Source organism: Chionomys nivalis, chromosome 1 (genome assembly GCF_950005125.1).
Source record: "Chionomys nivalis chromosome 1, mChiNiv1.1, whole genome shotgun sequence".
Lineage (NCBI taxonomy): Eukaryota > Metazoa > Chordata > Mammalia > Rodentia > Cricetidae > Chionomys > Chionomys nivalis.
Window position 1 is genome coordinate 66,954,817 of NC_080086.1, and position 15,971 is coordinate 66,970,787.

Here is a 15,971-nt window from a genome sequence, read left to right on the forward strand (position 1 = left end):
CCGTGCAAGCAGAAGTCAGATAAGAGGACACCTTGAGGGACTGTGTATGTGATTTCAGGTGAGATCCTCAGATCCCATAACCACAGCCACAGGCGAGTCACTGACCATGGGAAATAGTGGCATGGCTAGTGTTGACATGCCTGGAACCCCACCTAATTGGGAGACAGGCAGATTGCAACTTTAAGCCCAATGGTAGATCATCTGTGTAGTATGTGCAAAGTCCCAAGTTCAATTCTCAGCACTGAAATAAACAAATAAATAATTGCTATTCAAAGTTTCTAAATTCTGGGGGTGTTTGTTACACAGCAGTGAGTAACTAAAACACTGACAAACAAGGACTTGAACACAACACTTCCTGACTGACTCATATTTTGTGCTGCGTTCCTTCTGGCTGAGAGTGGGATGTTTGAGGGAAGATGGGCCCACAGTGGCACTCGGTGAGTATTTGTTGACTATTTGTTGAATTCACACAGAGGAAGGAAGATCTAGGGACACAGAAGCAAGAGCACTACTACGTCTGACGACCCTCACTACTCTTTACCAATCCTCCCTCCCTAACAGCTAGGCACACAGAGTGCAGGACAGATGTGTCCCTGCCACAGCTCTCTGTCCCCTATCCCAACAGTTACATTCAAAGCAGGCAAAATCGAAAAGCTAGCATAGTTTGGTGTGGTTTCCCCATCTGGCCCCCAACTTCCTGCCTGACCTACCCATGGCATATTCTCTTCCTCCCACTTGGCCCAAGAGCACTTCCCTCCTCTTTTCCAGGTAAAGCCCACACACAAGAAAAGAGGCAGAGAAGCTGGAAGTCAAACGAGGGAGGACGGTTTGGGTGCTGCTAGATGGGCTTAGAAGCCTAAAGAGCTCTAAACTAGGTGTTTTCAGAAGGCCTCTGCCAGCAGGTGGAGGCTCTGAGGATGAAGAGGCAGCTGGAAGTGTCCACATTATAGCCCTCATTATGCCCCAGTAGGTGGAGAATAAAGGAATGCCCTGCCTGTCTAACTCCCTCCAACCCTCCAAGAAGCCTGAGCCTGGGCTCTGCAGCTATAACCCCAAACCAGGTGCCTGCAGAACAGTTCCCCAGCCTGGTAAGGACCCACAACAGTCAACACAGTCGGTCTTCTGCTTCCTGGTCACCCCCCACACTGCCTTTCTGTTCTGAGCATCACCTCTCGTGGTCCTGCAAACAGGCACACGCCTCCCAAGGTCACACACACAGGTTCCAGCACCTAGATCCCACACCCGGAAAACCATATGAGCCCCTCACCGCAGGCTCAACCACAGGGAGGGGACAGGCCTCACAGTTCTCCAGGCAGGCTGTAGGCAGTGCACACAGGCACAGGATCACACAACATGCAAGGCGATGGAGTGGAGCCCACACCTCCAGAGATACTGTAGGCACAGTCACCCGCACAGACACTGGGGTGTGGGGAGGCTGAAACATGCGTGCACACATATGAACACCTCCAGACGATCACACGTGCACACTGGCACGCACCGACAACCGTACAGGTGCCCAGCCAGGCCTCGGGACCAAGACCCTCCCCCATTCCATCACCAGCAGGTGGAAAGAATTGGGGTTTCAGGGCACTCCCCCTTCTCCCTCTCCAAAGTCCAGAGTCCCAGTGGGTTTTTTTCTGGAGCCCGCCCCCGCCCCCCAACAAGGCTAGGGCAGCGACAGGCGGGAGGGGGAGGGGAAGCCTGGTCTCAAACCCGTTCTGATTTTAATTCCTTAAATTAACCCCTTGGCTACCCAGAGCCTGGCCTGCCCAGAATCCCTCCCTGTTCTGGCGGCCTCGCGGCCTCAGGAGGGCAGCAGGAAAGAAGGCAGGGGAGGAGGGTGCAGCGGCTGTGGTTTTCCCTGCCTAGCCTCTCCAAGAGCAGTCCCGCAGCGCGCCCCAGACTTGCCCTTACCTCCTCTAGCCCTCGGCAAGGCAAAGCACCGCGGCCCTGGGCTGGGGGCGCAGAGGCACAGACCCCGCGTGCCGGGTCCAGACGCAGGGCCGCCACCGGGCCTCGGATCTCGGTCCCCACTGCAGCCTACGGTGGCCGCCGCCGCCTCCCAGTTGGGGCGGGGGCGGCCGAGTCCCCTAGACCCGCGCAGCTGGGAGGGGTTTGCGTTGCAATCACGGGCGGGGTACGCAGGGAGGAGGGCAAGAGAGGAGGGGGCGCTCGGCCGGGCGCAGCCAGGAGACAGGGAGGGAGGCGGCGGGGAGGTGGGGCGGAGCCGGCCCCTCCTCCGGGGCGGGCTCTCCAGCAAGCGGGGAGCGGCAGATGCAGCCAGGAGCGGCTGCGCCTGGACCCCACGTTTTCCGCAGAAGCTGGTGGCTTGGGTGGGGGATGGGTGCCGCCGGGATGTGGGGAGTGCAGCCTTCCCCACTCCAGGGACCACCACCCAGGCATCCTGTGCCTCGGAGCTTCCAGCTGTGGCCTCTGCTGCCCACCTTTAATCAGGGCCTATCCACCCTAGCCCACCCTAGAGGGCTTGGCCTGCTCTCAGTGGGAGCACATCTTGGATGGGTGGTTCTGAGGACTAAAAAAAGGTTGGCACGCGCCACGACATACACCACAGTTCTTTAGCGGCCTCTTGGGCTGTGAGCCCAAGTACGGGCATGTGCCAAGTACGGGCCGTGCACTCTGTGACTTCAGGTCAGTGGTGTGGTCTTTGGGTAGATCAGGCTGCAGCTGAGCCACACTGTGTGGTGTTCCCAGATCTAATGTTGCACTTTTAGGTGTCACCCCATCCTCTTCTAGACCTACAAATGGAAAGAAGCAAGGAATATGCATTGGCTTGCTCCAGACAAACCTACCACTTGCATACAATACGCCCCAAGATTCCGAACCTGAAGCATCTAGATGGCCCCTCACCCTTGGCTTCAGGCCTACCTAGCTGCTGAGGTAGGTCTGCACACTCCATGCCATAAAAAATCCTATGCTAGAGGAAGTCCTCAGGGCTGACGTTGAGCTGGGAAAGGAATAAACAAATACAACAATAACAACAACAACAAAACGCTTGGGGTTCCAGAACAAGCCAGGGATGAACTGAGTTTAGGATGAGGAAAAGGGAGATGATACTCCTACCACACACGGTGCTTCAGACAGGCTGCACCAGGCCCTGCAGCAGAGCAAAAAGCCAGCATAGCTCCAGGACTTTCTAGTACATAGGAGGCTTCAGTGACGCCCACTGACCCCCATCCCACTCCTCTGAGGGCAGAGGCCCCAGACACGGAGTATGGGAGAGGGGTCTGTAGACCTGTCAGGTGGTTTGGGGGAAGGATAAATCCAACAAGAATTGTTCAGCGGCCAAACAGGTGAAGCACCCTCTTTTTTCCTTCCTGAAGCTCTGATGTCATTCCACCTTCAGGAAGTCTTCTTAGACTGATAAGGGAAATCAAATAAATTCCTGTCAATCAAGAAGCAGACATCACAATCATGCTAATCATTTTACTACACATCATTCACTTTCCAATAGAGTAACCTAGCAGAAAGTATTCATTTTTTTTTTCTTATTTATGCACATTGGTGTTTTGCCTGCAGACACGTCTGTATGAGGGTGTCAGGTATCCTGGAACTAGAGTTACAGACAGTTGTGAGCAGTCATGTGGGTGCTGGGAATTGAACCCCAGTCCTCCACAAGAGCAGCCAGTGCTCCTAAGCACTGAGCCATCTCTCCAGCCCCAGAAACTATTTACCCCCACTGTGATGGTTCATATTCTGTCAACCTGACTGTGTTTAATCACCTGTGGGTCTGTGTGAAAGGGAGTTTAGAGAGAGATTTAATTGAGAAGACCTTCCCTTGGGAGCAGCACCGTCTCATGTCCTGAGGTCCCAAACTGAATAAAAAGGAGGGCGTGAGTAAGGCACTGTTGTCTGCTTCCCCACTGGGGCTGCAATGTGCCCAGATACTCCCACAGCCATGCTTTCCTGGACATGCTGGACTGTGTCCATCAATGGTGAGTCAAAGCCATCTTTTCCTGACTTAAGTTGCTCGTCTCAGGATTTCTGCCACAGAAATGATGAAAGGCACCCACTTCTGCAGAGGGAGGAGCTAAAGTTAAGAGTTCAATGACTGGCAGGGCCAGAATTTGAATGCACAATACCCAATCCATCCTCTGATCAAGCCACAGCATCCTCATGCCGTCTCTTTGCTACAGTGCAGCTCCCGAACCTGCTCCCCTCCAAATGCAGACTTGACTCTTTCACCTGTCTTTGTGGCTAGCCAAAAGTATCTCCGTACCATCCTGGTACCATCTTTGTTGTTGATAGTGCCCTTACTCTGCTTTTTATATATAAAAAACAATTGACAGCATGCTGCATGCTTGTATGTGTTTTGTGTATGTATACACGTGGATTTGTATGCATATGGAGGGATACACCTGTGGCTATGCAGGTATATATAGATGCATGTATGTATTTGTGAGTACATGGCTGTATATGCATGTGAATGTACATATGTGTATGTGAAAGTGGGTGTGCTGTCCTTATGCACGTAAGTACACACATGTGTTCCCACACGTGCACACATATATGCATGTGCGCATGTGTGACCATGCTATTTTTCACAGACAACAGTTCCTGCTTGGTTGTTATGGGAACCACTGTTCTAAAAATGTGAATCCCACTCCATGTGGGCCAGAGAAAGCAAAAGAGAGAGGGCTCAGTGACAAACACATCTAGGGCTCCCAAGGCTAAGGCAGGGAATCGTGAATTCAGAAGCAGGCAGTCCCAACTGTCAGGGGTATAGCCCTACACTCAGGATGCCACCATTGTGTCAGGACCTTTCCCTGCCTCCCACCTTTCCTAGTGTCATGGTCTCTGGCTATCTTCTTACCTCCTCTTCTTCTGTGAAATGGTCAGAACAGTGGATCAGTCTTCAAGTGAACTAGGTCGACTTGGTGAGACGGGGGTTGCATGTGTGGATCAAACAAGGTTTCCACCCTAGAGCGAGGTCAGAGGTGGGATTATTTGGGTATTAGATTGCAAAAGGAGAGGATAAAGAGATAAGGGAGGATGATGAATTCGGATACAAAAGGTTCTACCCTCACAGTGTTTATGGTTTTTTGGTTACATGTATGTTTGTGTGAGCACATGTGTGTAGGTGTGCTCAGTGGCCGGAAGAGAGCACGAGCTCTCCTGGAGCTGGAGTTACAGGTGATTACGAGCTGCCACGCGGGTTCTACTCCAATAGTAACAAGTGCTGTTAACTACTGAGTCATCACTCTAGTCTTCATGTATGTAGTTTGGTTTCTGAGATAAGGTCTCTCTCTGGGCAGCCACAGCTCTGGCTGTCCTGGACTCACCATGGTAGAACAGGCTGGCCTCAGACTCACAGAGATCCACTTTGCCTCTGCCTTCGCCTTCTGAACGCTAAGATTAAAAGCATGTCACCATGCCCCAAGTGTATGTGATTTTAAAATATTAGTGTGTATACATGTATGTGAGTGTGGGCTCATGTGCGTCATGGCTTTTATGTGGAGGTTAGAGGGCAACTTTCTGGAGTAATTTTTCCTTTTTTTCTTTTTAAGATTTATTTATTATGTATACAGCATTCTGCCTCCATGTATGCCTGTCAGAAGAGAGTACCAAATCTCATTATAAATGGCTGTGAGCCACTATGTGGTTGCTGGAATTGAACTCAGGACCTCTGGAAGAGCACCTAGTGCTCTTAACCTCTGAGCCATCTCTCCAGCTCTGGAGTAATTTTTCTCCCCCCATTTTGTTAAGGCGGGGTCTCTCTTGCTCTACTTCTCTGCCTTGCAGACTCCGTGCTAGCTGCCCGTGAACTTCCAGGCAATTCTCCTATGATTTTCTTGTCTCCAACTCCTATCTTATGGGAGAAGTGCTAGGATTACAGATTTGTGTCTGGCTTTTAAGTGGGTTTGGGGCAATAAACTCAGGTCATCAGGCTTGTGTGGCTAGTAGCACTCCCTGCCCTCAGCCATCTATGTATTTTGGTACAAGGTTAGATGTCTTTGTCAGTTTGGCACTATTCACGAATGATCTTTTAAGGAGTTTCTACCACTAGTGCTAGGGAATGGGAATGGAAGGAGATAGCATCACTCAGGGAAACAACAGGAACAGTTAGGTAGTTCAAACTCGTTATACTGATCTTATTTCAAACAGGGAACAAGTTGGTCGGGATGAAAGGAAGGGACAGAACAAATGTTCTAGGTCGCTTCATCTAGTTCTTCTAGATCATGTCTCATCAAAATTCTTATTTCTGGGCCTGAAGATGTAGCTCAGTGGGAGAGTGCTTGCATAGCACGCAAGAGGCCTTGGGTTAGCTCCACAGATAGAGGTAGACAGGTAAATGCAAACTTTTATAAAGGGAATGAAATTGAGAGAGGAAAATGTCAACACAAAAGCACGAACCCCTAGAAGACCTAGGAAGGGAACCTACTGCCTGTAGATCTTTTGGAGAAGGAGAAGCTGCCTCTGAGAAATTATAACTACTTTATCTGCTTGGAACAGGAACTCCAAGTAAAAAAAAATATGTCAAAAGACTCAGTGGGTGCAGTGTGGGATGTCTGCAATGTCAGCATGGGGGACACAGAGGCTACACAGTGAGCTACATGAGACCCTGTCTGAAAAGAACAACAAACCAAAGACTGGTCACCACTGGGGCTCACACCCCGAGAGTTCCCGGTCAGGGAAGCACACCTTCAACCTCTGCCACACAGTGCCGTTGTCCAGGCCAGTGGAGTTCCAGAGCAGTGGTGCTCTTTTGACATCCTCAGGCTGCTGCATACACATGGTGCGCAGACATACACGCAGGCGCACACATAAAACAAAGTAAGTAAATATTTCAAAAAAAAAAAAAAAAAGAATGTTGCCAGTTGCCAGGCGGTGGTGGCACACACCTTTAATCCCAGCACTTGGGGAGACAGAGGCAGAAGGATCTTTGTGAGTTAGAAGCCAGCCTGGTCTACAGAGCGAGTTCCAGGAAAGGCTCCAAAGCTACAGAGAAACCCTGTCTCGAAAAAACAAAACATAAACAAACAAATAAAATAAAAAGAAGGCCAATAAGATCCACTGGGTATAAGCAACAGTCTGGACATGGATACGGGGAGAGCAATGGTGACTGACAGGGAACTGTAACTACTTAGCTGAGTCTAGAGAACCCAACAAAGGTTTGTCATTATTAACAAGCATTGAGACTATGGAAAGATGAGTTGATTTTATGTAGATTATATTTGGGATGATGGTGGGACACTCAAATGGAGAAGGTCACAAATCACCATTCAAATGGCCAACTTAGAAGGAATTTAGTAGGGTCAGTGAAATCTGGAAGTGAATGTGCTCTCCAAACACAAGAAGCGTGAGAAAGAAGAGCTAAGAACTAGGTCTGGACGGACGGCCAGCAGTAGATTTGGCCAGCATGCCTGGGGGCCTAAGTTCAATTCCAAGTCGGGGTAAAAAGAAAAAGAACTGAGTCTGAGGAAATGCCCTCACTTTGAGGAGTACATGAGAGGATTTGTTTATCTGTTTCTCTCCGCCCCCCCCTCCCCCCCGCCCAGTAAGCACATTTATTAAAAGATATCTTTCTGCCAAGTGTGGTGGCTTGTACCTGGATCCCAGCCCTAGAGTCTGATACAGGAGAATCACCATAAATTCAAGGCCAGACTCAGTCAGTGTCTGTCTCAATAAACAAACAAAAACCCCAAAAACTAATGACAAGAAAAATCCAAACCAGAAACTGGAGAGAGGGCTCAGTGGTTAAGCGTATACTGTTCTTGCAGATGACCAGAGTTTGGCTCCAGGCAACCACATCAGGCAACTTAAAACCACCCTGAGCTCCAGTTCCAGGGGAGCTGGCTCCCTGTTCTGGCCTTTCTGGGAACTGCGTTCATGTGGTACACAGGAATATTTGAAGGCAAAACAAACCATACAAACAATAAAAACAATTAAAGATGTGGGGGTATGGTGGCACATGCCTTTAATCCCAGGACTCTGGAGGCAGAAGCAGGAGGATCTCTGTAAGTTAAAAGCCAGTCTGGTCTACACATGTCGAGTTCCAGGACAACCAGGGCCAGAGAGCTCTTGTCTCAAACAAACAAGGGGCTGGGAAGATGGTTCAGTGGTTAAGAGCACTGGTTGCTCTTGCAGAGGACACAGGTTCAATTCCCAGGACCCACATGACAGGTTACAACTGTTTTTACAGTTCTGTTCCAGTTCCAGGGTATCTGACACTCTCACAGCAACATGCATGCAGGAAAAGCACCAATGCACAAAAATAAAAATAAATTATAAAAAACTAAACTAAGTAAATAATGATAAAATAAAATTTAAAGTAGTAAAAAAAAATCCAAAACAATAAAAGATAAGCCAAATGAAAATGAATTGACAGCCCTTGATATGTTTGGGGCTCTAGGTTTGGATTTTCTAATTGATTTTAATTTTCTCCATCTCTGGCCTAACATTCTCTTCCTTCAAAGTCCTAGTGGAATCTCCACTAAAGGGGGACTTAAGAGGACTTCCTGGCTTAAAGTCCCAGGACCAGCACCAGGGTCACTACAAAGTCACTGCTCTGGAGTTCCCCCACCCCTTTAAATTTTATGTGCACTGGTGTTTGGCTACATGTATGTCTGTATGAGGGTGTTGGATACCGTGGAACTGGAGTTACAGACAGTTGTGAGCTGCCATGTGGGTCCTGGGAATTGAACTCGGGTCCTCTGAAAGAGCAGTCAGTGCTCTTAACTGCTGACCCATCTCTCCAGCCTGAGTTCCCTTTTCTTATCATGCTAAGCTTAACATTAAGGACAATCTGGGAAGGGACAGAGCTGACCACAGTGATGGACCCAGCAGAAGCAAACAAATGTTCTTGTTCAGAGACCAACACTACCATCTTGCTGATGGCCTGTCTGTATGTCCATTTCTCGTTCAGGTGGTGTGGTTTGGTGCTGCTTAAAATATAGGCCTTTATGCTCTTCCTTGCCCTACTTTGCATCTAGATAAAAATCTGGGGTTCATGCCTGTGAATGAAGGTGTAGTCAATTAACTAGTAAGACACTGAGGTTCCCCTTTTATCTCAGGTCTCCTGAATCCACGACTCATCTCTCAGTGTCTGGCAATCCATCACTGGAGCTCCAAAGGGTTAAAGATTGCCCTCTGCAGACCATTCCCCTAAAATGCCAGTTCTCTTGGAAGAGGCAGTATCAAATTATTTGTCACAATTAGTTTATTTGACAGAAGCTATCAGTCTTGAGAGGACACTTAATACCTGGGGAGGGAAAAGGCTAGACATCTCCAACTAGATCATTTTGTCTCTGTCAGCTGTCGGGATTGCACTGGGTAACAAACATTTCCTGGGGAGATGAAACACACTCATCTACTCACCCCAGATAGAGAACCTGTGGCAGTGCAAAATATGTATACCACCAAAGTCAACTTGGTGACCGAGTTCTACTGGCACAGTTTTACTTATAGGGACAGAAATGACTCAAAGACAGCCGCTGCACCACGGCCCACCCTAGCATGGGTGGCACAGCTCTTACAAGCTGGGAAATGTGGGGCACACCACACAGCCCACAGGCAGCGGGTGGGTGAGTGTCCCCTGCCCCAGCTGTTCTAAACCTCTTCCAGGCAGCTCCCCTGGGTTCTGAAATTTCCAGGCACCTTGTCTAGTCTCAGAGTCCTCTTTGCAGTCTCCTCTCAGGCTTCTTGGCAGCTCAGCTCATCTGAGTTTTCTTTGCAGCTGGGCTCTGCTTAGCCTTTGAGGGAGGGGCTTAGTGAGTCCGGTCAGTTTTAGGGAGTTCTTAAAGCTCTGTTGTTGTTGTGTACCTCTCTGCTTACGGAACTCCCCTTAATCTCAGAGGAAACTGTCGCAGGTGTGTGACAGCAGAAGGCAAGCATATCTGAGAGAAGAAGCCAGAGTCCCAAACCCCTCATCTGGCTGCGGGCCTTCCTGGTTCAAGAGCAGCTGGGGGCTGAGAGAGCACTCGGTTGGTCAGGCGCTTGCCTTGCAAGCATGAGGACTTACATTCCAGCCACAGAATCCATGTTAAAAAAAAAATCTTGGGCAGGTTATAATGCCTGTTCTGGGGAGTCAGAAATAGGAGGATCCCTGGGCTTCGCTGGCAGTTCCATCAGCCTAGACCAGTGACAGAGACCTCATGTCCAAATCCACTTCCCACTCTGGGGAGTTATTTTTTTTTCTTATTTTTCCTCAGTAAAGCTATGTTTCTTCAGCAAAATAAAAGCTAAGCAAGATAGATGGCTGTGGCCCAGGGTGGTGGTGCACACCTTTAATTCCAGCACTTAGGAGGCCGAGGCTGTTAGATCCTGGAGTTCAAGGCCAGCCTGGTCTACAATGTGAGTTCCAGGACAGCTAGAATTACACAAAGAAACCCTGTCTTGCAAAACAAAAGCCTAGATGGCTGGGGATACGGATCAGGAAGTAAGCTCTTTGGCTGCGCTTGCAAGCGGGTCTGATGGGTCTGATTTTTTTTGTTGTTGTTGTTTTTCTTTTTGTTTTTTTGAGACAGGATTTCTCTGTGTAGACCTGGCTGTCCTGGAACTAGCTCTTGTAGACCAGGTTGGCCTCGAACTCACAGAGATCCGCCTGCCTCTGCCTCCCGAGTGCTGGGATTAAAGGCGTGCGCCACCACCACCCGGCTGAGGGTCTGTGATTTGGTAACCAGTACAGCATGACTGCTTGTAGGTGCTGTGACCCAGGGTGGGCGGAGACAGGTGCATCGAGGAGATGTACTGGCTGGTGAGCCTTGACGAAACTGTAGGTAAGTTAGGTTAGTGCGAGACCATCTCAAAAACCAAACCAAGGTTAGTGCGAGACCATCTCAAAACCAAACCAAACCAAGGTTAGTGCGAGACCATCTCAAAAACCAAACCAAACCAAGGTTAGGTGCGAGACCATCTCAAAAACAAACCAAACCAAACACAAAATCAAAAACCAAAACCAAAAAATCCCCCAAACAGCAGAAGGAGGCTGAGGAGATGGTCTGGTGGTTAAGAAATGTGTTACTCTTAGAGAGGACAGAGGGTTTAGTTCCTACAACCCATAGAGTGGCTCATAACCATCTGGAACTCCAGTTCCCAGGGATCTGATACTGTTTTCTGACATCAGAGTCACAATGTGGTGCACATCAGGCAACACATTTATGCACCCAAAGTAAGTAAAGCTAAAAAACATGGTGTAGTGTGATAGAGGGCACTTGACATCCTCCCTTGGCCTTCGCATAGGTGTGCACGTGCAAACACACGTGCACAGACTTATACACGCATACAGAGAGACAACCAAAAAGCACTAAGTAGGTGGCTCCTGAGGAATGATAAAGTTGACCTCTAAACACTACACACACACACACACACACACACACACACACACACACACAGAGCAGCTTAGCTTGAAGCAGAAAGGAACAAAGTCATCAGATATAGGCGCTCTCCTTGCCTTAGCATAGAGAGGTACAGTGTGGCACACGGTAGGCTTTTTATACTGCCCAACATTGAGAAAGCTTTGAGGAGGACGATCAGAGAATGAAGGGGTGACTCATCTTCCCTATTACAGGATCATGCTTTTCTCACTACCCTCCTGCCTGTACCCAAAAACCATGAAGGGTTCATTTGGAAGTAGAGTTCTGAAAGGCCTGTGATTGTGGTAGGAGTCTGGCTGTTCAGTAAATGGACTACTGTCTCCTGGACAGGGTCCTTCGGTTGCAGAGCCACTAAAGGGACCAGGAGCCTCTGGCTCCGCCCTCACCAGACTCAGGCGTGGCCTAGGTGAACCCGGACCACAGCGTATGACTCTTGAGCAGATGTATCTGTGATAGCAAACACTGAGCATTCATAAACCCCACTCTAATTTGGCAGCCTCTGCTGCCCAGGGCGCCCTCTAGTGCCGAAGCTTTCTTGTTACCTGTTTGAAAGCCTTTTCCAAATGGTTCTCTCTCCTGGGCTGGGAAACAAGCCACTGAGGCTGGAGTTAGATATACCTGACCCTTGTTGTTTCTACTTGAATACTTGCAGCAAGCAACTTATATCGACTGAATTCTGTTTTGAAATTGTACTAGAAACTGAGGCTCAGAGAAAAATCATACCAATCATGTTTACTACCTACGCCTTTTACGTTTGGTTCCAGAAACATAACTAACCTCTAAATCAGTTGTAAATAAAAACATCAATTCATTCTCTATACATTTATGAACTGCCTGACGTATGTCAGTATCCTGTAGGAGTAACGTGTCAGAGGCCTGCATCTCACCAATGGGTGTATTTCCTGTCTCCTGGCATGTACTGTCCTGGAAGGGAAATTAGGAAGGGCTAGGAGTTTACAAGGCAGATTCAGTAAGCTTTTAGCACAATAATTTTAATTGCAAAAATAAACAGTTTTGTCAAGTGCTTGAGAGTAGCGTCTGCTTTACAAAAATGAACGACAACAAAAACGAAATAACCCCAAAGCAAAAACGTCACATCCAAAGGCTTGCTGGACATCGCTATACAAAGTTCTCGAGAGACCGGCTCGACATTTCCCCAGCTTTGTCTCTGGGGAAGGATAAAGAGGAGGGCATGGGGCATATACCAGTTACAAAAAAACCTCTTCAGTCCCAAAGGGAGTGTCTGCTCTGTGGGTGGCCGAAGAGGACGTCACAAGAGCCGCTGGTTAGGAGGAAGGCGGCTCTAGGACAGCAGGCGCTGTCCATGGAGCCCGTGCTGAAAGGGCGTGTGCGGCGGGCACTTCGGGGGATCTGGAGCTGGACTGCGGGTGGCCCCGGACGTGCGTGGAAGAGGCAGGAAGGGTAGCGGGAGCGAGGAACCGGGCAGACCTTGCCGCGTGCGCCGAGCGGCGGCGTCCCCAACCTACAGGACCAGCTCTAGCTCAGAGCGCGGCGAAGGAGAGGCCCAGCGAGTAGAAGCCCAGACCCTTGAGCCTCTCCTCGGCGCGCGCCTTCTGCTTCAGATGCACCTTGCTGTGCCGTTTCTTCTCGTCGCTGCGCGCGAAGCGGCGACCACACACGTCGCAGGCGAAGGGCTTCTCGCCGGTGTGGGTGCGCACGTGCGTGGTGAGGTGGTCGCTGCGGCTGAAGTTGCGCAGGCAGATGCGGCACTGGAAGGGCTTGTGACCCGTGTGGATGCGCAGGTGACGATTGAGCTCGTCGGAGCGGGCGAAGCTCCGCACGCAGCTCTCCACCGGGCAGGCGAAGGCCTTGACGTGCGGCCGCGGGCAGAAGCAGCGCGCGCTGCACTTGCCACCCCGCCGTCCCTTGCGCCGGCCCTTGGCCGCGGGAAAGGCGGCGGCGGCGGGCGACACCGACGGGGCCACTCCGCTGCTGCCCCCCGGGAGGTCGGCCACCAGGGGTTTGGGGAAGTCCACCGTGGCGGCGCTGCGCAGGCCCAGCGGGGACAGCTGCGCCTGCGAGGTGGCCAGGAACTCACCGCCTTCGCCACCGCTCCCTCCCACCCCGCCAGGAGGGGTCAGCAACTCCGGGAGGCCCTCGGTCCCCTCCCCTAAGTCACCCGGGGCCAGCGAGAAAGCGTCGTAAGCCCCTGCCGGGAAGAGTCTGGTGGCCTGGCCCGGCAGCTCGGCGGGGCAGCTGATGGACAGCAGGTCCTCAACTTTGGTCCCTACCGCGGGGAAACGGGCCTCGGGAGTGACCTGGAAGCTTCCCTGTGACCCACCATTCCCCGGGGCCCCCGCAGACAGCAGCTCCCAGGGGGCATACGGCCCTTTGAAGGCCGAGGCAGCAGCGTCCAGCGCCGGCGAAGCGGGAGGTGCCCGCAGCCCCGGCTTGACGTCGGGCGGGGAGAGCTGGGGCTCGAACAGGCACTGTGAGGGGGCTCCCGCCGAGGGCGCGGCCTCCCAAAACGCCTCCGGGAAGGCGGCTGAACTCAGGTCCGGGGAGTAAAGGTCCGGCAACAAGGCATCGGGGCCCGCGGGGAACGGGGCATCCAGCGGGGACCGAGACGCGGCCGCCTCGGGGCTGGGAAAGGGTGCCAGGCCCAAGATGCCCGACATGAGGTTGAAGAGGGCCTCCGGGTCGTGCGGATGTTCGGGGACCGCCTGGATAAAGAAGCTGCCGCTGTAGCTGAGGCCCGGAGGGGGCGTGGGTGCGGGGCCTTCCAGGAAGCAGGAGTCGGCTAAGTCCCCCCCGGCGCCGCAGCCGCTCAGAGCCCAGCTCAAGAAGTCGCCTGCCAAGGGAGGGACCACGCATCAGCCCCCCCGCTCATCTCAAAGGGCGTGCCCCCCGATCCTGCAGCTGCGACCAATTCCACCCGACCCTCCGGAGCGCAAGCAATCAGCCGAGCGCCTCGTGCACTTCCGAGCCGCAGCGGGGGGTACCCCCACGGACGCCCCGGGACGCAAACATTCACGGGCTCCCGCACGGGAGCCTGCGGCCTTGTTGGGGGGTGGGAACGGTACCGCGCGCTTTGGGACACCTCCCCACCCCCCGCGCCTCTTCCACCACCCCTCGCCGCGGTCGCAGTCTGCGCGCCCCTAGTCCCTCTCCTTACCTGCAGGATAGGTGGCGGACGAGGGAGCGTCCCGGGCGGGCAGCCGGGGCACCTCGGGGCTGGCGTGGACGCAGCCTTCGGTGGCCTTGGCGAGGTGCGCGTCGGAGCCGGAGAAGTCGCTCAGGTGGAGCATGGCGCGGTGGCGGCGGGGCGCTCGAGGCCTCGCTGGGCTGGGGCGCGCGCGGCTGGCGGGGAAGCCCGGCGCCCTAGCTCCGAGCTCCCGACTCTTGACTTGGTTCAGGGACGCGAGTTGGGGAACCGCGACGCCCTGGCTCGCCCGTACCGGCCTCGGGCAGCGGCTCCTGTTCTCTCCAAAGCGCACCCGGGCTCCCCCAGCCCACAGTCCCCCCACTTATATAGGCGAGGCGGTGCTGGCTCCGGGCTTCCGACTCCCCGGGCCACTGCCATTTCGGGAGGCCCCGGCCCTGGCGCCGTGACGTAAATGACCAAACATGGACACAGGATGTATGCCGGGGACTCCCGAAAAGGAAAGCTCGGCTTGTGACGTCGCTGCCGGGGCCGCGCCGCTGCGTGCGCGCGCGCGAGTCCCCTGAGCGTGGAGCCTCGTGCGCGCTGGGCACGGGTGCGCCCCGCAGGGGCTCGGCGCGGTGTGAAAGCCCGGAATGCGCGTTGCCTGTCCGTCTGTAGAATTACGGGTTCGGATCCACCCTTTCCTACTTACAACGTTTGCTTCCCGCCTAACGCCAATTCCTTCACCTGTGAGCTTGGCTAAGGAGAGAAATCGAGTCAGATAATATGATTCCCCGGATACACTCAGTAACCCTGAAATGGGTAAGAGCACTTGAGCTGCAAGTGTGAGGATCTGAGTTTGAAACCCTAGCGCCCACAGAAAAAGCCAGACAGGACTGCATTGGGGGTCTGAGACAGGCACACCCTGAAAGATTGCCTTTATTGACGAGTGTGTGTGTGTGTGTGTGTGTGTGTGTGTTTGCTCCTGTTTAAACTTCTAATGTTGTGCTTTGAAAATAGCTTATTTATATAAAAATTGCCATAATGCAAAATTTGATAATGGTAGTGGGTGGGAACAGCACACAAGAGTATTCCTGTGTTATTTTTGAGACAAGGTTTCACTATGCAGCTCTAGATAACCTAGAGCTCACTGTGTAGACCAGGGTGGCCTCGAACTTACAGAGGTCCACCTGCCTCTGCCTCTAAGCCTTCTGAGTCCTAAATTACTGTGTATTGCCATGCTGGGCTAAGAGTACATACTTAACTAAAAGTTAAAGGCTTCTCTTATCTCACTTTTATTTCTATTTCTTGTGGCAGCCATGTTGAAGTTTCTTGAGTAGTTTTTGGCAAAATGTTTTCACTTATGCAAACATTTAAACTGTTTTGCAATTTTTTTCACTTAAACTAACAGATTGCATCATGTCTCAAGACAAAGACCTGGTTTGGTGTTATCTAATGCCGAGTAGTTAGTTCTCCATTGTATAGGAAGAACATGAATTAACTACTGGTTAGTTCCTATTCATGCACACCTG

At 51.9% G+C, this 15,971-nt stretch overlaps 2 protein-coding genes across 2 annotated transcripts in view; both read right to left on the reverse strand.

The window, feature by feature from the left end:
* Fbxo41 (F-box protein 41) overlaps window positions 1-2,195 on the reverse strand; it is a 29,028-nt gene extending 26,833 nt beyond the window's left edge. Inside the window, exon 1 of the mRNA XM_057787441.1 lies at window positions 1,915-2,195. The gene's annotated coding sequence lies outside the window, so the exon portion shown is untranslated. The remainder of the gene's footprint in view (window positions 1-1,914) is intronic.
* A 10,163-nt stretch (window positions 2,196-12,358) lies between these two features.
* Window positions 12,359-14,850, reverse strand: Egr4 (early growth response 4). Its single transcript, XM_057782796.1, has 2 exons — window positions 14,470-14,850; window positions 12,359-14,145 (listed from the first exon to the last, which is right to left on the reverse strand). The coding sequence occupies exons 1-2, from the start codon at window positions 14,600-14,602 to the stop codon at window positions 12,836-12,838; spliced, it is 1,443 nt and encodes a 480-aa protein (XP_057638779.1). The 5' UTR covers window positions 14,603-14,850; the 3' UTR covers window positions 12,359-12,835.
* Between the last annotated feature and the right edge of the window lie 1,121 nt (window positions 14,851-15,971).